General features: G+C 42.6%; 1 protein-coding gene across 1 annotated transcript in view; it reads right to left on the bottom strand.

The window, feature by feature from the left end:
• NUP133 (nucleoporin 133) overlaps positions 1-26,693 on the bottom strand; it is a 42,315-nt gene extending 15,622 nt beyond the window's left edge. The window contains exons 1-15 of the mRNA XM_090263284.1: positions 26,440-26,693; positions 24,641-24,759; positions 22,720-22,823; positions 21,619-21,726; positions 19,881-20,015; positions 19,101-19,271; positions 16,848-17,003; positions 16,498-16,568; positions 14,503-14,650; positions 12,427-12,574; positions 11,206-11,363; positions 9,745-9,836; positions 6,181-6,344; positions 4,937-5,031; positions 1,661-1,885 (exon numbers count right to left, since the gene is read on the bottom strand). Of these exons, the coding sequence (XP_090119410.1) occupies positions 1,661-1,885; positions 4,937-5,031; positions 6,181-6,344; positions 9,745-9,836; positions 11,206-11,363; positions 12,427-12,574; positions 14,503-14,650; positions 16,498-16,568; positions 16,848-17,003; positions 19,101-19,271; positions 19,881-20,015; positions 21,619-21,726; positions 22,720-22,823; positions 24,641-24,759; positions 26,440-26,621 (2,076 nt within the window). The 5' untranslated portion in view covers positions 26,622-26,693. The remainder of the gene's footprint in view (positions 1-1,660; positions 1,886-4,936; positions 5,032-6,180; positions 6,345-9,744; positions 9,837-11,205; positions 11,364-12,426; positions 12,575-14,502; positions 14,651-16,497; positions 16,569-16,847; positions 17,004-19,100; positions 19,272-19,880; positions 20,016-21,618; positions 21,727-22,719; positions 22,824-24,640; positions 24,760-26,439) is intronic.
• Positions 26,694-27,175: the final 482 nt, after the last annotated feature.

A 27,175-nucleotide genomic window follows, 5' to 3' on the forward strand; every position in this document is an offset into this window, starting at 1 on the left:
AAAACCTGTTTTCCCTTTTGTATTTCTAATGACAGTCCAAGGCACCCTAAGAACCGTAGCTAGAAGCCTTCAGCACATTTAATTTGTAAGATTAAATGTGAGAATTTCTTATACTATTAATGTAAAAACAATAACGAAAGCATGTATGAAATAACAGGTAGGTAACAATATAAAGGCAGATAAAATGCCCACACACTTACTAACCACCCTTATTGCGTGGTTACATACTCAGTCGTCTCAAGTACTGCTCGTACCCTGCACCGATGAGGTCTGTCCCTTTTGGAGCCAGACTGGAGACGAGGCGGAGAGTGCACCCTCCTGCAGAGTCTGTGCCCCTTTACTTCCCTCCAGGGCTGCCAGAACACATCTCCCCTGTATTGCCCACCAATCGGAGACTGGCTTGGGTTAACCTGCTCTTCTCCTGAAGTGCTAATACCTGTTGGTATTGTAATTTGCCACTCCCAAGTGAGTGGACAAGACAAAACTACCTATACATCTACTTTCATTCTGTTCATGCATATCCTCTTTCCAGCTCTTTATCACGGCTCTGCCACGTGGGAGAACTGTTGAAATCACTCCCAAAGGGAGATCAGGAACAGCAACCATCATGAGAAATTACGATCAACGGTGACAGGATAGAAACAGTCTTCACCACCACCATTCCCACAGGGAGCACTCTTCTGAGGCTCCAACCACATTTTTAGTTTTGTTCTGCCGTATTCCTACGGCACTACTCGCCCAAGCACAAGAGCTGTGAACCACAATGTCAAGCTGCCACCGGCTGGCCAGCATCTTAATCTTTTCTCCCTCTGAAGTTTACAGGTTTTTCTTTTTCTCTGAAAATATATCTGATCTTAAGTGAGGTGACAGCATGATCTTATCAGGTAGCTGAGGAGAGACTAGTGAAGGGACTTTAAAAAGGCAAGGGCAGCCCTGACTGGTATGGCTCACTGGATTGAGCTCTGGCCTACAAACCAAAAGGTCACTAGTTCGATTCCCAGTCAGAGCACATGCCTGGGTTGCGGGCTAGGTCCCTAGCTGGGGTTGCACAAGAAGAAACCATACACTGATGCTTCTCTCCCTACCTTGCCCCCCTCCTCTCTAAAACTAAATAAAATCTTAAAAAAAAAAAAAAAATGGCAAGGGCAGAATTAAGGGGACCAACAAGGGACGGTGCAGCACACAGGGAGTGCAGCAACAGTGGGTCCCTTCTGAAGCCCAGGCCTGAAGGGGCACTGGGAGGGAGCAGTTACTGGAAATGCGGAGAGAGCAGCCAGATAGGAGCCTTGGTCTGCGAGAGGGCAGAGCAAACTGAGGTGGAAGCAGGGGGACAGCCACTCCGACCTCTGATGGGGCTCACCTTCAGCAACCCGACAGGAAGTCAGAGGCAAGGGAGCCCCCTGGCAAAGTTGCCCTGCCTGGGAGAGGTGGATTAGGAGACACAGGAAAGCCACCGGCACAGAAGAGGGAGGATTTCTTAGACGATGTTCCAAACATCAGGAAAGCAATGAATGAATGACACTTTTTGAGTGATAATTCACCCAGAAAATATAAGCACACCTTAACATTTCAACGAGATCTTTTGTCCTCAGTCTTTCCAGGCTTGGGACGCGGTCAGTCCTAGGAAGCCACATCAAGGGAAGGAAGAGGGCTGGCTTACCTCTCTAAAAAAGATGTCTGCAGGGGTCAGGCTGGAAGGGACGCCACAGTCCCTTTTGTTTAAAGCAATCAGCACCGCCGTGTTCACGAGGTCAGACAGGCGCGAGTGGTGGTTCTTGAGGACGATCGCGGCCGACAACTTCTCCGCGTGCTCACAGAGCAGCCGCCGGGTGGCCATGGGCGCCCCTCGTACTGGGAAAGTACGCAGGCGTCCAAACAGGCCCACCTGGTGAGGACAGACACACACGTGTTCTCGCAGAGCACTGACAGTGACACAAAGTGAGGTGGTCACGTTTCCACCAGAAGCATGTGGGGCACAGTCAGGGCTTAGCTCTCCCCCACAACGTACCCCAGCTTCCAGCTGTCTCTCCTTTTGGCCGTTTCTTATTGATTGAGTTATTCATTTATAGAGAGGGGGAGAGAAACATCAGTGTGAGGCTGCCTCTCGCACACCCCCAACTGGGCACCTGGCCTGCAACTCAGGCATGTGTCCTGACTGAGAATCGAACCGGTGACCCTTTGGTTCGGAGGCCGGCGCTCAATCCACTGAGCCAGACTGCCCTGGATACTGGCTATTTCTAACACATGCACAGTTCAGCTAGGACCACTAACGCCAGTAAGAAACACAGATATTCCAGTCCTAAGATTAGGGTCACTCCAGTGTTTCTGTCCACTCTTGTTGTCTCTACTTACCTTATTTCTTAAATTTTACTGTTTATGGTTATCAAAATGGTAAAATCGCTCTTTCCTATCTGCATCCATTAGCTCCCCTAGAGCTGAGAACTTTGTGGACTCCTAACTTAGCAGTCTCCATGTTCAACACCTGATTTCCAGAACCTGAAAGCGAGTTGGGGGTACAGGTGGGAGAGTCTTGAATCCTTTCATCTCCTATCACTGATTTGCTTGATGCCCGTTTCTGGTATGTTACTAGGTTCTCAAAGATTTCCTACGCTACTTGATAACAGCATTACAATAACCTGAATTACGAAGGCAAGAGACATACGCAAATAATAAAAACTCCTTCACACTTTAAGCATCATCCATTTCATTAATAAGTGACCAGATTTTTTAATATATTGAGGTTTATTTTAAACACAGAAAACAAAATAACCCGAATCCCCAAAGAGTTCCTCCTGACACGAGGACTCAATGCGTGGGGTTAGAACCTTTAACGGTGAAAGCCTCTGGTGCCCAGCCTTCTCCCCGTGGCAGCTGCAGTTAAGTTTCCTTCATAACTCCATCTGCTTTTATGGTGTTTATACGTTAGAAGTTATTTTTTTTAAACACAAGCAGTCATGCTGTATCTTTCCATTCCTTATGTTGACAGCATCCATTTTTTCACAATACATTTAGATATTCCTCATTATTATTATGACTATGGAATATTTCAATGAATCAACCTGTATTACTTTACTCAACCGGTCCAATGGTTATTCTGAAATCAGTTACTGCTGGTTCCTGATCTGAGTGTGCTCCCCGGCTCCCTCAGCTACTGCAGGTGCAGCTCTAAGTGAGGTCACCGGCTGCTGGTGCATCTGCCTCCGTGTCCTAGCCCGGCCAGGGAGGAGGACCACACGGTCACATCACTCCAGCCCCGTGATGGAGATGAGGGCCACGTGGACGCCCCGCCCGGCTGCTGCAGACCCTGTGTGAGGACACAGGCTGCCCTCAGCACCAGGCAGCTACAGGCACGACAGGGTTAGGACTGTCCCATCCCTTTGGAGTGACACCATGGCCCTGCTGCTGCTGAGTTTGGCCTCAATAGCAAGTTCACAAGTTGAAGACAGAGTTGGGGGAGGAAAATATTGTGAAGAGAATAGCTAGACTCAGAAGTCCTGGGTTCTGAGTCACTATAGTGACAAGCGGAGCCTCAGTTGGGTGGTTATGTGCACTGTTGTAAGACCTGGGTGTGTCACCTTCCTGTAATTTCCTTTACAAACTGAGACTGACCGCCCCATACCCTTTAAATAGCTGGAGGCCACTTTTCTCCTGTAACTTTGGAAAGTAAGAGAGGAGGGGGAGGACGTACCATACCACAGTGCATGTCGCCAAAACGGTTGCAACTGCCTCAGGGCAGGAGGGCAGGCAGAGGTGACCTGTCCCGCCCTTCCAGACCAATGGTCTTGCCAGACCTGAGAGCTGCTGACTTCTCGCCAGTAGCAAAGCCAGCCTGGGCCCTGCATGTCCACCTTGAGCGAGCCGAGTGGCGTGAAGCCGAGGCTTTCCCCTCCCCACTGTGACGGGAGGGCATGTCTACACCAGCGCTTGTTCTGCATGTCTATCCTCACAAGGCCCTTTTTTATGCAGCCGCTGCATTGCACTTTCTAAGCAACTGACCACGGTCTCTTTCGCACCATTTTCTACATCAGACCTGCCTGGCACCACAGAGAGCTCTTTACCTTATCCCTGCACGATGCCATTCCAGTCACCACCAGCCAGAAGTACAGCCAACCCAGCTGACTGTCACAACCAGGACCCTGGGCCCACTGGCACTGTAAGCCCTTTCCTGGGAAGCAGAGGAAACTCCTCTGCAATCGGCCTGGACCTGTGCAAACGGCACTCCAACAGTCCCCAGGTACCTGGAGTCCATGAGCCAACGGGATATGCAGACACTTCAGCATTTCAGGGCGGGCTTCTCTGTTCATATCCACAACTGGGGCCTGGCAACAGGGACCCACGCTGAGGCCCAGGGCCAAAGGGCCACTGGGGCAGGCCTGACCCTGATCTGATGCCCAGTAAGGGGCGACCAGGCTTTTTGTCTTTCTTGCTTTTATTCCCTGCCCTTTATTGTTGGCCTTGTGCTGGGTTTGTTTACAAAAGATGCATTTTGTTTAAACAAATATTAAAAATGAAAAACTCTGTACATTAAAAAAAAAAATTGTTTTAATCCACCTGCATTCTGGGGTGGTTTATTATGTTTTAATAGTTAATGTTCACTACTAATGGTTAATACTGATACATTTTACTAATTAAACAATCACATCAGGAAAAAAAAATTTTTTTCTGATTAATCTGAAACCCACCTAAAACACTAAAAAAGAGGGCGCTCAACGGATGAGTGCAGGTCTCTTGCCAAGACAGGGCGAGCAGAAGAGAGCCAGACCGCGCAGGACACCGAAGCAGAATGCGGGTCAGGGACAGTGAGGATATTTCTCAAACCACCCAGAACCGCACCAGCCAATAAGGTAGCCACTACCCACCACAGTGGAGATTTGAATTGAAGTTAATTAAAAATAAGTTCTAAAACAATCAGTTTCTCACCACAGACAGAGCTTACTTGGTGAATAAAGTCCATGAGGAAAGAATGGGCTTTCATCTTGTCTTCTAGCTGGTGAAGAATAATCAGTGATGTGTTGCTAAACCCCGGTGCTTCTGTTGAAACACAATAACAAAAGTTAAAACACGTAACATATTGGCTTTAGAGTAATTACTGCTATGAAAATAAAAAGTTAAGAAAAATCTACACAAAACAAACACACCCACCTTTCTCTTTTATTCAAGGTTTAAAAAAAAAAGATTTTACTTATTTTTAGAAAGAGTAGAAGGGAGGGAGGAGAGGGAAAGAGGAACATTGATGTGTGAGAGAAACATCAAATCCATTGCCTCTCACACGCCCCCAACTGGGGACCTGGCCCGCAACCCGGCCTGTGCCCTGACTGGGAATTGAACCCACAACCTTTTGGTTCACAGGCCGGCACTCAATCCACTGAGCCACACCAGGTGGGGTGAAAACACCAATCTTTCAATGCAATTATTTATAATATTACTCAAGAGTTTAAAAAATTTATAGAGAAAATTTTGGGAGTTTGATGCAATTCATACTGTATTTATTCAAAACACAATATATGTTATTACTAGTTTAATCACTTACTTTATATCATTCTAAGCTTGTCAGCTCAAAAGAAATAGTCAAAGGAAGAAGGTAAACACTGATGTTTTCTTCCTAGATCTCTAATGAGGCTCAGCTAGCTTGCGAAGCAGATCAGGAAAGGAAATAGGTGTCTGACAGTTGCTGGCTCCTGGGAACCCCCAGAGCGCCCCAGAGCTGCGATGGAAGGGCCAGAGGGACAGTTCCCGGGGGTGGCAGAACCACAGCATGTGCCCATCAACATGCTGGCGTTTGCTCACTGCAGCCCTTAGGAAAATGTACAATTTCTATTTGCCAAAAACAGTGATTATGCCAAAATTATCACTTAATTCAGGGCCAAATGCTGCTACCTATGACATCAATTGCCTTTCAGAAATAAAATGTTAAGGCAGCTAAGTGGGGCTAATTAATAACCATCTTCAGCTTAAACAAGCTGATTTGCCCCAATGTTTCCTCCATTTCTATTCTATCATGTACCTCTGTTTGGAGCCCTTCTTAAAATCTATAAAAGTTACAACCTTTTTAAAATATTGAATTAATATTAAATTGTTTTAGAAATTAAAAAAACATGCTTTGAGACACTTTAACTAAAGAACCAGCATGTTCTTCTCAAAACAGACCGCTCCATACTACTAGGATGAGGCTGCTCTTACCCTCAGGGACCGACTCGGCCCACCGAGGGTCGGAGGCCGGGTAGTCGTCTACCAGGTCCACACTGATCTGGGCAACAGCTCTGTCCAGCTCGCAGTCGGAATCCAAGTCCGAGTGGGAGGAAAACAGTTCGTCAACCATCATCTGAGCATGACCTAAATCTTTTCTGAAATAAAATTGGAAAACAAAAGTATTAAAGGAAGCAACACATTTTCAATACTCACCATGAAAAAGTTAACTGTGAAATTAAAGTCCCATATTTTAGCTCGAAGCTAATTACTTTTAATAACATTTATTTAAAAGGGACAACTCTTACGCATTCATTAATTCAACAACTATACGCTGAATACTCAGAATGTGCTAGGCACTGGGGACAGAAGGACAAGCATGACATTAGAAAACCAGCCCAAGACGTCACCGAGCACAGTGCTGTCAGGAATGAGAGGAGTAAACAAAACGCTTCACACACTGTGACTGGGGAAGAACAGAGGGGGACCTGCTGGAGGGAGAGGTGGCTGCCCGCCAAGGCAGAGGTGCGGGCATGCGGGGAGGGCGTGGGGAGGGGCACACAGTGGCACAGGGAGCGCACATCAGGCCTGTGAGCGAGGACGCCTGCGTCTCAGGGAGAGCTGAAGCCGCTGGGAGGGAAATGCGATTAACCAGGGAGGACAAAGGGAAGAAAACTCCCAAGGCAGACCTTTTAGAAACGCCACCAGTTAAAGGCAGGGTGCGCCAGCACAGGGAATTACGACTCTTAAAATTGATCAGAGAGACCAGAGGACAAGCTCAAAGTGACTCCAAGAGGAGACGAGGAGCAGCTCATATGAAGACATGAGATAAATCCTGAAGGGATGGGTCACAAACTCAGGACAGGAGGCCTCGTACACCAGGTTACAGGGCTGGAACTGAAGGACAGGGAAGGCGCTGGGCAGGAAATGTCATGTCGGGTCTGTTTTTCCAAAAGATCATTCTAACTGATATAGAGAAGGGATCAGGTGAGTGAGGGATCAGACCGGAAGGAGAAAAATCCAGTAAGAAAGTTACTGCAAAAACCTAGGCAATGAAGGTGCCTCCACGAGCAGCAGCTGCAGTGAGAGTGGGGACACATAGGGTGAGGAGACACCTGAGGGACTCTGGCCACTGGCTAGACCTGTGTGAGAGGGCGACTTCCATGTCTCTGCTCCGAACAGATGAATGGACGCTGACACTGGTCACTGGCACTGGGGGAGCAGAGGAAGAACAAGCTTTGGAGAGGAGAAGCGCAGTGCTGCATGTGCTGAAACGGAAGGGCCTGTGAAACAGAAACATTCCGGAAATGAACACGCTGGCCCAGACCGCGCAGATCTGTGCCTCTTCAGCAAAGGAAGCCAAAGGAGGAGAAAAGACGGTGCAGGGAGGAGAGAGAACGGGAGGCAACAGCAATCGTCCACCACACAGCTTTCCGGGTAGCTTAGCTATGAACAGGGACAAGAGAGGGGCTGGGAGGTCCAAGAGGGCCACCAAGACTGGCCTTTTTAAAACGTGGCAAATTAAATATGATCAATAGCTGATGAGGAAGAGCCAGCATGAGAAAGGTCCAAGACGTACAGCTGAAGAGGAAAAACGGGAAGAGCACAGTCTGGAGGGAAGCAGCAAATGGCGACATTCAGGGAGGGAAAGAGGCAGAGCGTGAGGATGCGGGGGAGTCTGTAGTATAAGCACGGGAGTCGCTCTCTGATGGCTTCTGTGAGCTCTGAGGTAGGGGGCTGAGCCATCTGCCAAGGATGGGAGCGGAGGCAGAGACACGGCAAAGTGGAGACTACAGAAGGGCTGAAATGGACTCTTGGCAGAACAGGAGGCAAAGCTGACCAGAGTAACAGAAATATAGCATAAAAGTGTTAAAGGCTGGGCAGGAGCTGGAAACCTAGCTGTGCTACCGCTTTTAGAAAAACAAAGTTGACTACGGCAAGATCAATCAAGGACTAACTATTTTATCAACAGAATCAGTTTCTTAAACTCTCATAAACAAGAGATTATATTTATGTTAAGTGAAAACCAAAATAATGCAAAAATTAATTTCAAAGACAACACGATATAAGAACAGTAATATTACCTGAGCAAAAAACTAGACAGACAACACTTTAAAGCGCTATCTACCAATTTCAACCCCCAGGGAGCATTTGGCAAAGTCTGAAGATAATTTTGGTTGTCACAAGTTGGGGGGAAAGAATGCTACTAAGTATCAACGGGAAAAAGGCCAAAGATGGGGCTAAACAATCTACAATTCACAGGCCAGCCCACAATAAAAATTATCTGTCCTCAACTGTCAACCATGACAAGATTACGAAATCCTGCCTTAAGAAACCACACTTCCATCTGTGAAGTCTGATTCTTTAAGACTACCAGCTAACACCACCCCAGAAATGCTTGCTTATTAACCTCACAATATTCCAACCATTCTAAACAGGGGAAGGCAAGTTTAGCTGTGCTAGAGGTCCAATGACAACTGTTCCTAAGGTTACTAGACTCTCAGGACTTGAGGACAGGAATCCCTTTTCATGCTTAATAATCTCCTGTAAAACATTTAGGAATTACAATACTGGGTTGAATAGCGTTCCCTTCAAAATCCAGAACCCCAGAATGTGATCTTATTTGGAAATAAGGTTTTTACAGATATGACTGTTATAAAGAGATTGTACTAGGTTAGGGTGGGCCTTAAATCCAATGACTGGTGTCATTATTAGAAAGCCATGTGAAGACGGACACACAGGGAAGGCCATGTGGAAATGGAGACAACCGTCCCGATGAGGCCACAGTGACTGCCAATAACCACCAGAAGTCAGGAGAAAAGCCAGCAGAGTCTTCCCTAGAGCCTTCGATGGGCATGGCCCTGCCGGCACCTTGACTTCAGACTTCTGGTCTCCAGAACTATGGCAGAATAAATTTCTATTGTTTTAAACCATCTAGTTTATAATTTGTTACAACAGTCACAGGAAACCAATGCAATGACAATGGGGATTTGCTTCATTATCGTTAAAATTCTGAGAAGCCACAAATCTGAAAGAATTATTAAAGGAAAGCTTGTACAAGATAAAATCATGGTATTTTAATCCAAATCTTGGCAGTAGGCTTGAACACCAAGCAACAGCACTACTTAAAAAACCTGTCTAATGGCACCTTCTCCTGGACAAGAAACTAAGCTCAGTGCATCATTACGACGGCACAGAATCTTCAAACCGAAGAAGCACCGTCGAGCCTGTTAACCCTGCCGTGACAGTGAGCCGCTGCGCCTCGGACGCCACCATGAGTGGGATGAAGGCCCGTGAGCTGAGAACTCTGTGGAGTTGGCAAACCCTGCCTTTCTTCAAAACAAAGACCTGCTACAGGCAGTCTTCCCAAGCCCTGCTGGAACGCTCCTGTGACCACCAAGTTCAGAATAACAATTCGATGAAGTGCTGAAGTTCAAAAGAACCTGTTCCCTGTAATGGCATCATTCCTCCAACTTGCCCCCACCAGTCAACATATAAGCAGCCTGTCAATAAAATGGGTCGTCAGATTTAAGCCATAAATTTAAAAACTGGTTATACCTGCAGTATTGCAGAAAAGCAGCTTTTAGCAACTTGGTTTTATCTTCCTGGGCCACGGTCTCGTTCTTAGTAGGGGCCTCAAACACCACACTCTGTAAAACAACGAGCTACAATTTAGACACGAAGGTATCAGCATATTTTAAATCACTGGACTAAAAACTGGGCCCCCCCGTAACAGCAACAACCCAGGCACACCAGCTGTTCACCAGACTCTATACCGATGGTTTATACGCGTAAAACACACTGCAACACGATGGAATGTACCAAGTGACCGCCCCACGCCCTATAGAAAAGGTATATATAATTGAGGGATTATGTTGTGAGTAAAATTATTTGCGGATTTCATCATAACCAACTTTTTTTGCTCTTATACAGCTCATCGCAATGTATATTACTAAGCAGAATGGCCGATTCCAAGCTTAAACGGATTTTAAAAGTTTTTAAACGGAATACTGTGAGACAGCTTTAGAACATGAGCAGTATTACAAAATCCACATGATAACAAAAGATTTTTAAAAGTCGTTATTTTTTGTTGAAACAGTACCGAATCACTAATTTTTCATGAACAGAATAGTCTATATATTTCACCTATTAGTCAGATGGAATACCCCAAACAGTATTATATATAGTCTCCTATAAAAGAATGATAAAAATCCTATAGATCAGGGATTTCAAGGTTTCAAGATGACAGAAAAATAAAATTGATGGTTTTACCCATCTCCCTCTCAAAAACCATCCCAAAGTAACCGGAAGGAAAAGCAGCACATCCACGCAAACATCTATGATTGAACCCATGGCACATGGAGACAGAATCCAGAAGGGACGGCGAATGACAGAGCAGAGGAGACCAAGCAGGCCTCTGTGTTGGGGGCAGGGCAGGTGCTGATGAGGGTCCGAGGCCAAGGAGCAGGAAAGTACATGGCGAGTTTCTAGAGGTTTGGCTGTGGGGAAAATTCTGACAGGCCTCTACAGAGCCGCTGGAGTGTGTGGGAAGATTAAGCCAGGTGTAAGCAAGCCAATATAAAATTATTTCATTGCACACTCCAAGAATCACATGAAGTTGTACAAGAAAGGAACTGTAACCCATATATCACTTGACTCAGTGAACTGTACAGAATACTCATATTGTCACTATAATGGGAAAAAATTATACTGGGATGATAAAGGCAGAGAAAGTAATGTTACCCCAACTTTCCATCTTCTATAATAGAAAATCAATAAACTGTCTAAAATTGGTGATCAGCAGACAGCAATATATGCACATTAATTAGAAATACTGAAAAAAATACCACAAGAAACAGCTAAACGACTTAAAATTAGTTGCTTCTGGCAAAGACAAGGGGGAATGAGAGAGATAAAAGAATTGTTTTCATCACAACTCTTGTAAAACTGTCTAACTGCTTAAAACACGTGTGGGAACTAGCCTGATAAAAATTTAAAAATCATACAGAACCACATTACCTCATTGCTTGGTCCAGCAATTGAAGATGCTAAAGAATCTTCAAGGTCCTCCGCTAATACAGACACATTTTCCCTGGGAGTAACAGACACCAGCCCAGTGTTTCTAGAAAAAAGGATAGGAATACCACCACAGGAACCAGCTCCTAAAATGCTATCCCCTAAAAGAAAGAAAAATACACAATCAATTATACAGAACAAATGCATTCTAAAATCTATCTCCGTAAGCGAAAATCATCTTGATATACTAGAACACTTTCTTTTCCTTTATAATATTACTCCTACTTTGAACTCAGTAGTTGAATCCCAGATCAAATGTCAAGAATCTGCTGCTGTTTTAAGTAGCAGACTCGTGTTCTTCAGCTTTAGGACAATAAACATTAGCCTTGCCCTGGCTGTGTTGCTCAGTTGGTTGGAGTGCCATCCTGATACACCAAGGTTGCAGGTTCGATCCCAGTCAGGACACATACAGGAATCAACCAATGAATGCCTAAGTAAGTGTAATAACAAACTGATATCTGTTTCTTTCTCCTCTCCTCTCTTTAAAACCAATTTAAAATAAAAAAGGAAGAAACTGGCCTTGCAAGAACAGCAGCAAGTATATTATACAAAAAAATAAAATAAAATTATGAATTCTGCAAAATTAAAAATAACAGCTTTTGCGATCTGATGGGGCCTCCTTGCCTCCTCCTGCCATGACTTCCCGAGTGAGTCAACGGCAGGGGTCGGGCCGGAAAGTCTAAGCTGGGACTAGAAAACCTGCCCAACCTCTTTAGATAAATATGCTGATTAACCATGTGTTTGGCTTTTTTTCACTCCTGGATGGCTCTCCCCGGGCCTCCTCTCCCCAATCTGCATGAGTCCAACACCTGAGATTCTTCTCATCCAGGGGTCCAGACACCCTTACTTAAAGAAGAACTCAGACTAACTCGCTCTTCCTAACTAGGACTAAGCAATTACTTCCTGGCGTCAGTCCTTTCTTTCCCAGCCTCTTCCGGAGAAGATGCCACCATTTTTTGCCCATGTGTATGACGATTTGAAAATCCTACCAGCCTTTTGGTTTTTCAGTAGGGCTGTGGCTTAAGCTCCTATAGGTGTATGGCATGACTGTCTCATAACACTGAGAGGCATCGTGCCTGAAGCAACACTTACGGAAAAAGAATCAAGACTGCTAAGAAGGACTACTGAGTTCATTGCTCTTGCTTTCTAAAACTGCTGCCGTACCTTGCGCACTGAAGACAATTTTCTCCTGAGGCGGGGAATACCTCCCCGATCCTGTGGTGCACACGAAGACAGCGCTTTCACTGTACAGATAAGCCATCTGGTTCGAAAAGTCTGGGACCATCAGCCGACACATCACCGACTCTTCAGACTGAAAATTAGATTTAAAATTACATTTAATGAAAACTGAAATAAAAATGCTTGTTGGTATGATTTTATTATTCCCACTTTTGTACAACACTATCTCATAACAATGATAAAATAATTCAGTGATTGTCCTTATGAAAACCTAAACGCTACCCAGAAATGACTTATAAAACATGACAGAATAAGCTTATAATAAACATCAATTAGGGAAATTCATTTGTCAAACTACAAAGAACAAATTTTGAAAATATTTCCATGGTGATAAGATTTTTAACTAGAAGCCTATTAATAAATGTGAGGAAGAGAATAAAAGAACTAATTCATTATTTATTTTAGATTGGTAAATACTTTATAAATGATCCATGATGAACATTTTGGTTCTTAATTGTCAAGATATCATGTACAAGAAAATTGAGTTAATTTGTTCAGGTGTAAAATCAGAAGCAGAAACAGAACTAAGATCTAATTACAGCTGACCCTTGAATAACATGGATTTGAACTGCATGTGAATTTCACTTACATGTGAATTTTTTCCCAATAAATATATTGGAAAATGTCTGGAGATTTCCCAACTACCATGAAGCAATTGCGTGGATTACATGAGGCTATAATAAAGCAATTGAACTCTGCTTCCTCGTTAGCAATGCATGAATCATTACACCTGCAAATAAATACGATTTTTTTCATATTATCTTTTCATTTTGATGTCTAGTGTTACTAACATGTACAAAAACATGTTTTGTATCATACAAGACAATACTGATGTACATACTGACAGAAAGACAATTCATCTTGCAAAGAGATGACAAATTTACGGTACTGATAAATACATTACAGTACTGTAAATGTATTTTCTCTTCCTTATGATTTTAATAATATCTTCTTTTCTGAAGCTTACTTTATTATAAGAATACAGTATATAACACATATAATATATAAAATATATGTTAACAGACTGTCTATGTTATCAATAAGGCTTTCAGTCAAGTGCAGGGTATGAGTAGTTTTGGGGAAGTCAAAAGTTATATGTGGATTTTTGACTATTGGGGAAGTAGTAGGGGGAGGGGTTACTGCCCCTAACCCCCAGACTGTTCAAAGGTCATCTGTAAATAAAATTAGCAAGTGCTAAAAATAATACAGTTGTTATTTAAGTAACTTTACAAACAAAACATTAGAAGTGGGATAATTTTTTTTAATTCTCCAACTGTCCTTTATAGCTGTTTGCATTGTCTAAAAGTTTTAACACTGGGCATGCTTTTCTTGCTTAATCAGAATACATGTTATAGTTTATTAAAATGAAAGAAGAAATTAGAAGATTCACAGTATGCAGTTTCAAAGTCATATTAAGGACAAGGATTTAACAGAACTATACATGATTAAATTAAATGAACTTATAGCTGTTAAGGCTTTTCCTAATGAACTCCATAGTTATTAAGCAGTATGTCCAATTGCTATAAAGAAGCTTCATGTTAGAGATTTTAATGGCTTTAATCTTTCAGATGAACTCTGATAAGTTCATGATGCCTACAAATATAATCCTACTTCGAGCCGAAAGGGAGCTGTTCTGTAACATTCAGGGCTCAAAACCAGGCCCCAGGCTGTATCAGGTTTCTCCTTATTTTGCACTCCACAGTTCACCACCATTACTTTCTACTCAACCACATAGAAATGAGGATCTCTTCACCGCTAGGTCAGAAGAAACAAAGTGCTTGTTGTCAGCTGCTTCAGCGTTCACTTCTCTCTAGCTAAGGCTGAGCAAAGAAACAAGTCTGAGATGGCAAATAAAATGCAATGTCTAAAAAGTAGCTCCTTAAATATATATCTAAGCCCCTGCAGACGGTCTCTCAAAGACTCTGACCCTGCAATAATTAGGGAAAGAAAACTCAGCATGTTATCACCGCTTTGTGACGAACTCAGAGCCAGCAATCGTACCTGGAAGGGTGGGTTATACTGAGTGACTTCTACATTTACTGCACCCGACGCCTGGCCGCCGCTGTCCTCCACGGTTATCAGAGAGTAGTAGACGAGACACGGACTGTCTGCTGGGTGCCACGCCGCGGCCAGCACCAGGAGCCCGTCGCTGGTCGGTGCAAGAGAAAGAGCTGCGGTCTCTTTGGAAAACGGTCTGGCGTTTTCTTATAAACACACCCTAACCACCCGACCTACCAACCCCACTCCTAGATACCGGCCCAAGGAAAATAAAAACGTGTTCGCACAAAAACCTGTGTGTAAACGTTTGACATCTTTACTTAAAAAAATCTTCATGTAAAAAATAAAAAACCATGAAAATATTTTAGGTGGTAAAGATGACAGGAAGATAATCACAATTTTGCAAATCAGTAAAAATGTGGCCAATTTTTATGTGAGGAAAGGTAACATATTTAGGATTTTAAAAATCTAAATTTTACATCTAAAATGCAGGTCTCTGAGATTTGTGTCAGTAATATTTATAAGCCCACTCACTGAAAATATAAGCCTAAGCTGTAGCTCTGGTCAGAAGGAGTAACCAATCAATGAGTACCAGGAAAACAAACACTTATTTTTAAATAGAAGAAACCCATCTCTATGCAGAACACTCAGCAGGGGTCACCACACCTTGAGGACCCAAGAGAGAGATGATTGGATAACTTGGAGTAAAGGTGGGGAGGGTCAAGAGGAGAATACTTGTCGGCCTCACAGCCTCAGAAGAAGCTTGTTGTCATGATAGCACTGGGGGAGGAGCCCTGGCTCTGACCCAAGAGAGCAGTTCCTAAGCATGTTGCTATTCTCCATTCTCAAACCATGTCTCCATTCTAAAACCCATGTGAAAAATGTCCGTCCCATGTGCCCACAGCAAGCTGTGTCCAGCAGCAGTTCTAAATTTCTGAAAGCCCAGTAAAGGTAAATGAAGACTGGTAAACTGTATTCAATTAAACTGTTCATGGAAATTAAATAAATATTATTAATTTTACTTCTTTGATAGTTTCTGTAAGGTGAAGGATCCTGATAGACTGAGAGAGAAAAATTAGGAAACTGCAATATGCTTCCAAAAAAACAAGTAAATTTGCTCCACAAAACTTAATTATTCTAAAACACATAAAGATAGCCCTGGCTGGTGTGGCTCAGTGGATTGAGCTCCGGCCTGCAAACCAAAGAGTCACCAGTTCGATTCCCACTCGGGCACAGGCCTGGGTTGTGGGTCAGGTCTGCAGTTGGAAGCGCGTGAAATGCAACCACACACCGATGTTTCTCTCCCTCTTTCTCTCTCCCTTCCCCTCTAAAAATAAATAAGTAAAACACATAGAGAGTTATTAACTCTGGCAAGTTGCGTTCTGAAGGATTACAAGTCACATATTTGCACTCGTTATGGATGTCCTCACAGAAACCACATTACAAACGGTTTTTAAGGTCCATATCGCCATTGGTTTTAAAGCTAAGTAATCATGTGGGGTAAACTAGCTTTATCAGACTAACCTGGGATCTTAATTAAGCAGCATTTTGAGCATCGTTTCTAAGAGAAAATTCACTCTGAGCACAAAACATGGCTGGGTGTTAACTTGTCCTGCCAAGAAAAACCCTCACCCCATCCTTCCTCTACTCAGTAAGGCCGCCAACCGGCTTACTAAGGCTCCCTGGGCAACAGGAAAAGGGCTGGAGGAGTGTTCCCAGCATCTGCCCTGGGAGAAGAAAGCTGACCACGTGAGCCCCGCTGCAGGGGAGAGAAGCTGTGGCTGTGAGAGCAGAAAAGCTGTGTCTCTAACGAGGGCAACGAGGGTGGGAACCGCTCCTCTCTCTCAGAGGAACGAGCGAACGCAGGACTGCGCAGTGAGCACGAAAGTATGACAACGTTAGTGCTAGACAACAGAGTAAGACTGCTCATCACTTCATAATAAATATCAGTTTATTTTCCCAAACACCTACCTATATTCTTTATGACAAATTGCTTACCAGTTTTGCTTCAAATCCAGATACCGAATGTTGACCCCTTCTTTAATACCCTCATAGTTACTTTCAGATCCCTGTGTGAAAATATCAATAATATTAGCTCCTTGAGTATAGGAATCATTTTTCACCTTTGTATCTCCAGCACCTACTAAGGTGCCTCATCAATAGTAGCTCATTACTGAATAAATAATGTATTTTAAAAATTAAATGAATCAGTGTTACAATATTTCTAGAGATTGCATACCCAATTTATCTGATGGCTAAATACAAACTGTATGTTTGTGTATTATGTTAAAATGTTATTATGAATAAAACAACTAAAGGAATTAGGAATGAATATCATTGTTCCTTACCCAAATAGCTTCAGTAATGTTTTCCTTCAGGGCTCTAGTTGTATCCCAACTATGTACTTGTTTTTCTGAAAACTCATCCAATTCCCATTTATTGATGCTTGAACTTGTCAGGCTATACAAGCTTGATCTCTCTCTGTCCCAAAGGACACCTGAAAGCTGTACAGAAAGGAAAAATAAAGTCAAGTTTATAGATCAAGTTATAATGTAATAAACTGTTTTTCTGACATTCAAATTTCATATATTGTATGGTACTTGATCAGTACCCCTAGCAGAATTCTTCACATAGGATTCCAAGGAAGCAGTTATCCTGAAACAGATCCTGAAAGCAGAAATAAAAGCAGAAAGCCCACGAAGAGCAGAGTCGGGAGGTGGGAAATGGGGGGTCTTCAGAGAACTAGCCGTATGTTAAACTGGAATGTAGATCACAACCAAAAAGAGGCAAAACTGTGGCTCAAAGGAGAAATGAGGGCCACAGAGTCTTGAACATAATTTTGTAAACCTAGTAAGCAAGGCAGATGTTACCAACGGCCCTGGCTTGGGAATAGAGCTGTCACAGGAAAATGAACCTGGCAGGAATGTATGTACTCAACAGTATGTTAATTTGCCTTTTAAGCATATGTTTGCTTATGAAGTATAGATTTTTTTTTAAGTTGCATATGCACGAATGTTAATTTTGTTTTTGCTGCAAAGCTTTATTGTCTCCATTTGGTCCAATGCATGGGACAGGCCCTAGGGTGTTGAAAAGGATGTGTAGTCGTTGCAGGGAGAGGCTCAGGCAGAAACCAGACACCAGGGGAATGCAGCGGGTCCCCTCCAAAGGCTTCTGGGCTCCACAAGCTCCTAGTCGTGCTTGAGGGTGAGCCTTTCGAAGAAAGATTCACCCAACACCACCTGGGGGCCAGCAAGCCTGCAGAGGTGAGCCAGGTGTCACCCATCTTTGGGATGAGTTTCATCTGCTCATCCAGGAAGTGGTTCTCCAGGAAGGCAGAGCTGAGGGTCTGTGTGGGCAGAACCCAGGGCATGCAGATCCAAGGCCCAGTTCAGGTTCTTCTCCAAGGCCATGGAGGCTTCCATGGTGTCCTGACCTTTACCCCACTCATCTTGGGAAGGCTTCAGCACGTCTTGGAAAAGAACACGGCTACTGCCCTGGTTTTACATTTTTAAGAGGCACTCGGCGCCCTCGCGCTTCTTCTTGGCCAACTCTGGGAAGAAGTGCCCCTCCCCCTGACCCCACCGCAGGCCACATCGTTGTGATGGAAATAGAAGCCCGGAGAGAGGCAGGTGTGGGAGGCCTTCAGATGCAGGTTGACCAGGTGGTTGATGGCAGCCTCCACCTCGGCTGGAGCTCATGGCTGTTCGGCAATAAGGAGTTAAGGTAAAAAAAAAGTGTTGGCTGGTCTTGGAGGCTGAGGATGGCTAAGACTGGAAAAAAGAGACTGGAGGGTGGTCAGAGGCTGGAAGAAGCAGCATCCTTGAGTCTGTTCTGTCCAGATATTACTGAAGCAAAAAACATATGAGGGACTTCCAAGGACACTGCCTATACAGTTAGTTAAAACCCTAATTGTCTCCAATTCGCCTGCACTGTGACTCTGGCCACTAATGGGATAAGGAACCAACAGTGAGGAAAGTGGACTGGCACCAAGAGCTTACAGGAAGGGCACCAAGAGTATGGATGGATAAGGGCTTACAAAGGAAGCAGGAAGATGTGGGTGGAAATGCAATATAGAAGCCAAATCTATCGAACCTGGTAAATAATTAATATGCTACAGGAGAGACACTCCCCAACCCCTAAAAATCACGACTTAACAGAGCAGATGCTCCATAAATATTGGTGCCCATCATCCTCCCTTCATTCTTCCAGAGCTCGAGGAAGCCCAGCCAATGGATCTAGATTTGAGTCATCCACACAGAGCTGCAGCCATGGGAGTGGAGAACACTTTTGGTTAAGTCTAGAAAGTAAAATCAGTCATTAAAACACATTTACCCTTCTACTACCGAACAGTTTTAATTCAAAGAATGCAGCACTTATAAGACAATCTGTATGCCTTGAGAACATCAACGTTGTAGGGTATGTAAAGGGGTTTGTATAAACTCATTTGATCATCATCATAAAATTGTTTCAATGAAAATATCAGAAGTGTAACTTCAGTACACTGCTGTTCACATGGAGGCAACACCAACTTCACAGGGAAATCCTATGTATGATTTCACCAAGAAACAAGCTTGTAAAACAAAGTTATTGTGTCAACTTACTATGAGATCACTACTAGCAGATAAAATTCCCAAAAGAGAGGAAACCTTCCGACCAATCCCCGAAAGCACGCCTTGCCCCTGAGTCAGGATGTGCTGATGAATTTTTCCTGAGCTTTCAGGTGTCAGCCGAACCAGTTGGCCTCCAGATGAGGACAAAATAAAACTTCCTTCCTGAGGGCAAATATAATGAAATTGGTTCAGTTACACATCTAGGAATAAGATAAAGAAAATTAACACAAAATGCCTGGATACAGAGAAAAATCACCTATACCTTAAAATAAATCTAAAAGAGTAAATAAAGGAATAATGTTACTAAAATCATTAACTTATGAATCCATTCACTTATTATTAATTCTACATAGAAAAACTTTGGCTGTAGTTTTATATTTTTAACTGCATCTTTTTTCCTGATTTTTAAATTACACGTTCACCATATTGCAGGTTTGACAAATCAACCATCAGATTTTATTCCTTTGGTAAACCTGCAGCGCATACATTCGCAAACCATTCTGCATTGTGTCTAAGGGTTTTTAAGTGACTCTTGTAAAACGTCCCTGAAAGAACTGACCCCCACAAGCTACTATTGAGTATTGATACTTTAGAGGTCAACAAGCAGGGCTTTCCTTTTTTAACTGTTCAAATCATAGGCCCTGTGTCCTTGTCTCTTGTAGATCCCTCCCTGGCTTGAATGGTCAAAACCCTGCATTTTTTTAGTCCTTCAAATCCCACTCCCAAGCCACATCACAGCTTTCCAATAAATATAAAATATCCACCGTGTACCTGCACTGCTGTTAGAAAATTGTAAGTCTTATCACCTCCCGAATCTACAGAAGTCTCTACGTAGGTGTCTTCACTGGCGAGACTCGGCCAATAGCGGATGGATCCTTCCCTGGTGGCAACCATGACTGCAACGGACTGGAAACAAGATGAAGACTCTCAGCAGTCACAATAAAAGGACCCAATAACTGGGCGTAATCTGATGAAATTATTATTAAAAAACCAGGGCAATTTACTGTTTGATTAGGAAAAATCGTAAGTAAAAACTTCTCTCTATATTAAAAAAATCATCGTATAGTAAAATTGACTTTTTGTTGTACAGTTGTATGAATTTCAACACGTATAGACTCATGTTAACTACCACAGCAAAATAAGGACACAAAACAATTCCATGAGCCCCCAGAATTCCCTAGACCAAAATTCTGTTAAGAGTCACACTCTACCCCCATCCTAACTCCCGGCAACTGCTGTTTCCATCATTAGTCTCATCTTTCCCAGAATGTCAAATAAAATCATATAGAACGTAACCTTTTGACACTGGCTTGCCTTACTAGCATAATGTATCTGGGATTCATCCGGGTTGTTGCATGTGTGAATAGCTCATTTCTTTTTACCGCTGAGTAGTGTTCCATGCTATGGCTGAACTGGTTTGTTTATCCATTTACTTGCTAAAGGACATTTGGGTTGTTTCCACTTTGGGCTACTGTAAATAAAACTGCTATGACATTTGTGTATTGTTTTATGTGAACATACGTTTTAATTGCTCTAAGGTCAATAGCCAGGAATGAATCTGTTGGGTCATATGGTTAAGTGTTTTTAACCTTACAAGACAGTGAAAATCAAGTGGCTATCCCATATTTCCGTTCCCATCAGCAACATGACTTACAGCTGCTCTACATCCTTGTGAGCACTTGGAAGTATCGGCACTTGTTGTTCTAGCCACTGTAATAGGCGGGCAGTGGTATCTCATTGTTTTGATTTGCGTTTTGCTAATAGCTATTGATGTGAACATCTCCCATGCTTATCTGACATCTTTATATCCCCTTTGGGAAAGCATCTGCTCAAGCCCTATGCTGTTCTTAAATTGAGTTGTTTCCTTACTAAGCTTTGAGAGCTCTTTTTATGTTCTGGGTATTAGTCTCTTGTTGAATATTTCATTTACAAATATTTTCTCCCAGTCTGTAGCTTGTCCCTTCATTTTCTGGTCATTGTCCTTGGCAGAGCCAAGGTTTTAATTTCACCAAAGTGCAATTTATCCATTTTTCCTTTATGAATCATGCTTTTGGTGGTTTCCAGGAACTCTTCTTCAAATCCCAGGTCATAATGATTTCCTCCTGTTTTCTTCTACAAGATTTAGTTTTACATTTTACATTTTTATCTTGATCTATTTTGAGTTAATCTTTGTATAAGGTATGAGGCTCAGGGGCAGAGTCTTTTTTCTTTCTTTCTTTCTTTCTGCATAAGGCTCAGCAATGGTTCCAACACCATTTACTGAAAAGACCATATTTATTCCACTGAATTGCTTTTGTACCTCTGTCAAAGATCAAAGGGCCACCTTTGTGTGGGTATCTATCTATTCTGTTCTGTTTCGCTGCTCTATGTGCCTATTGCTAATCCCAGTGTCTTAATTCCTGTAACTTTAAAGTTATGTCTCAGAATTAGGTCAGATGATCCCTCCAACTTTAGAACTCTCTCATTTGAAAAAAAAAAAATTATTTCAATAAGCATTTAAGTCACCTACCTGAGTAGAATGTGCTTCACCTAAGGGAACAGAGTAAGAGAGAGCCACCAAGTCAGCACTCCAGTGGAAATCACTGGGTGGCAGCTGAAGTTCTTTGCAAACAGATAACTGCAAAACAAAACCAAACAAAAGACTTTTCACATCAAATTCAATTTTTTGAGTATGTGTCTGACTTCACTACTTCCTTTCTCTACATACTTTACACATTTTGATTCATTGCTGGAAATATCATTCTACAAATATACTTCTCACAATTTTTGATCAGGCTTTTATCATGGCTTTCAGTAATTTAAAAACAAAGTTTCTTAAGCAATATAAAATCAGGAAAACTTAAGAACTAGACCAGATCCTGAATATTAACTAGTTCAATCTCTTCCTGGACTGAAAAAAGTCTATTGGTTAAGAGAAGTATGTAGCTTTCTATGGAATTTTCCCAATCTAGTCTTGACTTATTTGACATTCAAAATCAGCATGACTACAGAGTGATTATATTAAGTTGCCTAGAATATATTTCTTAGACTCAGCTGAATATCAGACTCCCTCTGCTGACCCATTATGCCCCCCACCACCAGGACTTGTCCCTCACTATGCTCCTACTACAATATCTCGCCCTGGACAGTGGCTCAGTTAGTTGGAGCATCGTCCTGTGTGCCAAAAGGCTGCGGTTCGATCCCCAGCCAGGGCACATACCTAGGTTGTGAATTTCATCCCCAGATGGGGAAATACGGGAGGCAACCTATCAATGTTTCTCCCTCACATTGATGCTTCTCTGTCTCTCCACCCCATCAAAAAATAAATAAATAAATAAAAAATAAAAACATAATCTTGGGTGAGAATTAAAATTTTTTTCAATGTCTCTAGTTTTACTAAATGTAAATAACATGGATCTTACTGAAAAATTATTAAAAATGAGAAACTTTCTTCCCAGTACACAAATGTGTGCACGCTCAGTATCTCCTATCACTATGACAATGCAAATCCATGACACCTGAATAGATTCAGATCACTGTCTTCTAACAACTCTGAAAACTCAGGGTAAAAATCAAGAGCCAATTGGTCCCCCTCCCCCTTATCTCCTTTATCTCTCTAAAGAGCCATTACCTTAGAAATAGGTGACAGAGCAATCTTCCAAATAATGACTTTGTCTTTGCAGACCAGACAAGCCCATCCACCTTCATCTATGTGAACAGTCAGCTGATCATCGTCTGAACAAAAATATGATACACTGTTCATCTCAGCATACGCATAACAGCAACTGTTAAACTTTCCTTATACCAAAATCTTCCTTATTGTCACATCATTCTTCACCACAAACATTACCACTCATGAAAAAGATTAATTCACAACAAAAATACTCTTTAATATAATTCGAATTATCAATATCCAAAACAAGAGACCCATTTAACTATGATAACCACTTTTAGAAATATACCTAGAGACAAAAAGTATATGTTGGGCCCAGGTTTAGTATTTCTTAATTTTTGTTATAAATAGGTATCTTACTTTCTGCAATACTTAACATTCATAATTTTATTTTGATAAAGCAACACAATAAACTTTCCCATTAAATACACAAAACATTTCACAGAAAAATCACATTCCTTCAAATAAGACCTTTTAGGAAGTACAAAAAATTACTTCATTATATGGAGACATAAAGGGTTACATTTCATATTAAGTAACAAACACTAAATTAGCATATTGCTCTTTTAAGCATTGAATGTAAGCCTCCATAAACATGTTAACAGCCCTGGAAATATAATTAATTTGATCTTCGCTCTTTGTTGAAAGGCAGGGCGAAGAGGCAAAATAAAAGAAATCAATAATGTACAAGCTAAAATAACAAATTATGCTCAGGCTAAGTGTGGCTTTTGCTGAAGTGGCATATCTGCTCAGTCTTTTTCTTCCTGAAAGCACAAGAGTAGCTCCAAATCCTCTAGTGGCGAGCCTTGGGGACCCTGACTTAACACACAGCACTTGGCTGGTTTTCGTGTGGGGAAGAGTTCTTCAAGTTGACCCACTGCTTCAGTTTACACACCCTCGTTTCTAGGGACTCCTGTACTACTTGTTAGTAACACAGCCTGGGGGCATGAACCAAGAGTATGTTAAAAGCTTTTAACAAATGATATATACGATGTCCTTTGGGGGGGGGGGTGTATTATATAAATTTAAAACAAAGCAATACACGGTAGAGGTCGGCACAAGTTTAGTTGCCTGAAAACAACCGCACCTGAGGCTCCCAAAGCCTTAAAGGCAAGATGTGCAAATTCCGTTGATGAGCAATATTCCTTCTTCTAGAATGGAGTACTTTAAACTTTTCCGTCATTCACAATATGAACTACATTTTATATCATGATGCACTCACACACAATTTAAATAAAACAAAATGCTGGTTATAAACCACTAAACTGACTTCAGTCACTACCTACAGCTTGAACAACAACATTCCAGAAAAATCACAAAGATCTAGAATTGAATTCTTAATAAAAAGGACTTATGGAGATCACTGAGGATACTCTGAACTTTGCTTTTCTGAAGCTTATGTTGACTGCATCTCCCAAACTTCTACTCTACCTCTCTGCCAAAAGAATCTTCTAAAGGTACTCCACATAGCATCATGCATTTGTGCATATATTGTTACATACAGCCTTCAGGATGCTACGCAAAATCTAGAAGTGGAGCTAAGATTGATTTTACTGCATTATTAAACCCAATAACATGAGGCACTAGTTTTGGGGGTTTTTTTTGTAGGCTAAATTTCATATACTCAATTAACTTCTGAAATTGGACTGAGTCTTGCATATGCAGCACTTAACAACCCTTAAAGATTTAATTCGTCTGTGCTAGAACAACTCATTCCGCTTCTCGAATTATAATTCTCAATTAGAGTGAAAATTCATATAGGCTTCCTTTCTCCCCATTTAGGTAAAGGTGTATCAAAGGAAACACAACTTTCAATCTCCCTGCTAGAACTAGGCTTCATCTGAATCACTAATAGAGGCAAATGGAAAATGACACCCACCTTCAGCCAATGTTAGCGCTTCCATAATTTTAACAGGAAGAGACGACCCAAATGTTTTCACATCATAGTTCGTGGCCTCAGTTATGGAGTGATGGAGCAACATTCGAGTAGGGGTTCCTCTACAGAAAAGACACCATATTACTTCACCATAACTTACATTTTCCATTATCTGAATTTTTACATATATGTTTTCACAATAAAGATAAGAGCTTTGATAAACGAGGAACATGAAGTGGAACAATAAAAACTCTGGCTCATGTATTTGGTGTACTTAAATATTTTTTTGTTAAAAAGAAAAAGACTGACAGGATTTAGAAAAAGTTGGCCTCAGACTCTTAAAGTCTAGTGTTTACATGCACGTGCCTTTCACTTAAAACTCTTTGTAACTCTGCTTCCTTAGCTGTGAAATAAGAAGGTTGGACTAGATCGGCGTTTTTCAAGTTGCAGGTAATTTTGAGGGGTTCAATCAACATTTCTGAAAACAAAATAGAATATAAAATAGTCAAAAAGCTTTTAGATGATCTTTAAGCTTTCATCACCACTAGAATTACAAGAATCTACCAGATCTGTATAACCAAGCAAGAAAGTGAACAGGTCATGAGCATCTGCAGTTACCTGGCCTTCAATACAGCAGGTACAGCAGCAGAAATATTTTTCCTCAGCTTCATTTTAACATTCAGAAAAATGTAAAGTTACCAGTTTAAATGTTATTCTGTCTCTTATCATATGAAGATTCAATGAGGAGTGCAAACAGAGTGGTATAGAGCTTTGTTTACCAAGAGTATTATAACAAAAGTCTTTCTTTAAATGATCACCAGAAAAAGAAATAAAAATGCATTAAATAAAATTCGATTTTTATTCTCTGTCTTTTCTCAAAGGAGAGGAAACACTAACAAGATCATCACTTTGAAGAGCACTTTACAAAATGCAAAAGTCAAGGATACTACGTATTCTCTAAAAATCATTTCTCCTTCTAAAGTACTGCAAAATCTCACCTCAAACTAATATAAATTAATATGGAATGTAAACTAACTGAAAAATAAAATTACCCAATATTACCGATTTCCTGCAGGGGAAAATTCATTTTTCATAAGAGGAACTCAAAGGAAACTATTCAGAAACACGACCTCCTCCTAAAGATCTAGATTAATTTTGCAAGAGGGAATGGTGTGGACCAGTGATGTGGGCTAGTGCTGTAAGTTTTTATTTGGTTACAGAACTATCCTTATCCCACTCCTTATGGAAAGCCTTTTCCCTATTAACGTGGCTGCGCATTAACTTCTGTACCTACAAACCCTTTATAATTCCAATCAGCATACATTAACTGCAGTCAATATGTTAGGTATTAAAGAGCGATTTTCCAGGGTTGAAGGTCCTCATTCCCACCATTACTTCCTATCTGCACCGTGGCGTTTCTTCCTGACTCCTTTGGCCTTAGTGAAGCAGGCTCCAAGCAGATGTTAGCGCCATTGAGCAGATAGTCAAGAATAACGTCCTTCCACCAGATCCCAGGGGTAGCAAGGGGGAGGGAGGTAACCACTGATTCAAATCCAGTTTGTTCTTCACCTCCATACAAAGGCAATTCCATGAAAAGTGCAAAGCTATGAGTCAATTCATGAATTAAAGCGATGCTGAAATAACCCGCCGGGATAGCGGAAGTCTATTTTTCCAATAGTTTGGCATTGGCATTCACCTTCGCCGCCCCCGATTCCGGAAGCTTCTGGGGACACTACCCAACCGGGACCACCGAGGCCCGTATACCCGTGAGTCACCCGACCCAACCTGGGACCATCACTCACCGCGAACTCAGCGAACTCCGCCGACCGACCGGAGAGAACAGCACCGGGGAGCCGACTGCAGACCCCAGGGACAGACCCTTCCTACTTGTCGCCCGCGGCGTGGATCCCGGCCCGACGCCGCCCAGGGGGCCCCTTCGGGTTCCAGGCCCCGGCGTCCGCGGAGAGGAGACTGTGGAGAACATGACGGAAAGGAAAAGCTACAGAGAGCCCGTGGGTCCCGGTCGTGGAGCCACACCGCGGCCCGCGCACGGAGCTTGAACACGCAAAGGGGCGGGGCGGCGCGCCGTAAAATACGTCAAAGCCCAGCGCCGCGGGGCGTGGTCGGGGCGGCGGGGCTAGGACGGACGGCGCGTGGTTATGACGTCAAGGCACAGCGCGGAGCCGGGGGCGTGGCGGAGGCGGTGGCTGCAGGGCGCGGCGAGGGAGCTGAGGTTTACCCCAGTCGACAGCCGCACAAGTCCCGAATTTACGGGGACGTGAAACTGAAATCCAGATGCCGCTCTCGACTCCGAGGGTGGGCTGGTCCTCCAGTAGCTGGAGCGCTAACGTCTCTGCACGCAGTCTTTCCTGAGCCTCTTGGGGAATGAAAGGTATTTGTCCCCTGGTCCGAGATGAGAAGAGAGAAAAACTGGAAAGCTGATGCTGGTTTCACGCTCAGTGTTCTATTTGTTCTTCTCTACATTTGTCATTTTCTCATTCAACTCTGTAAATGCTCATTCACGCTAGTGACAGGCCC

The sequence above is a fragment of the Furipterus horrens genome, unplaced genomic scaffold (genome assembly GCF_987537825.1).
Source record: "Furipterus horrens unplaced genomic scaffold, mFurHor1.1.pri manual_scaffold_15, whole genome shotgun sequence".
Classification (NCBI taxonomy): domain Eukaryota; kingdom Metazoa; phylum Chordata; class Mammalia; order Chiroptera; family Furipteridae; genus Furipterus; species Furipterus horrens.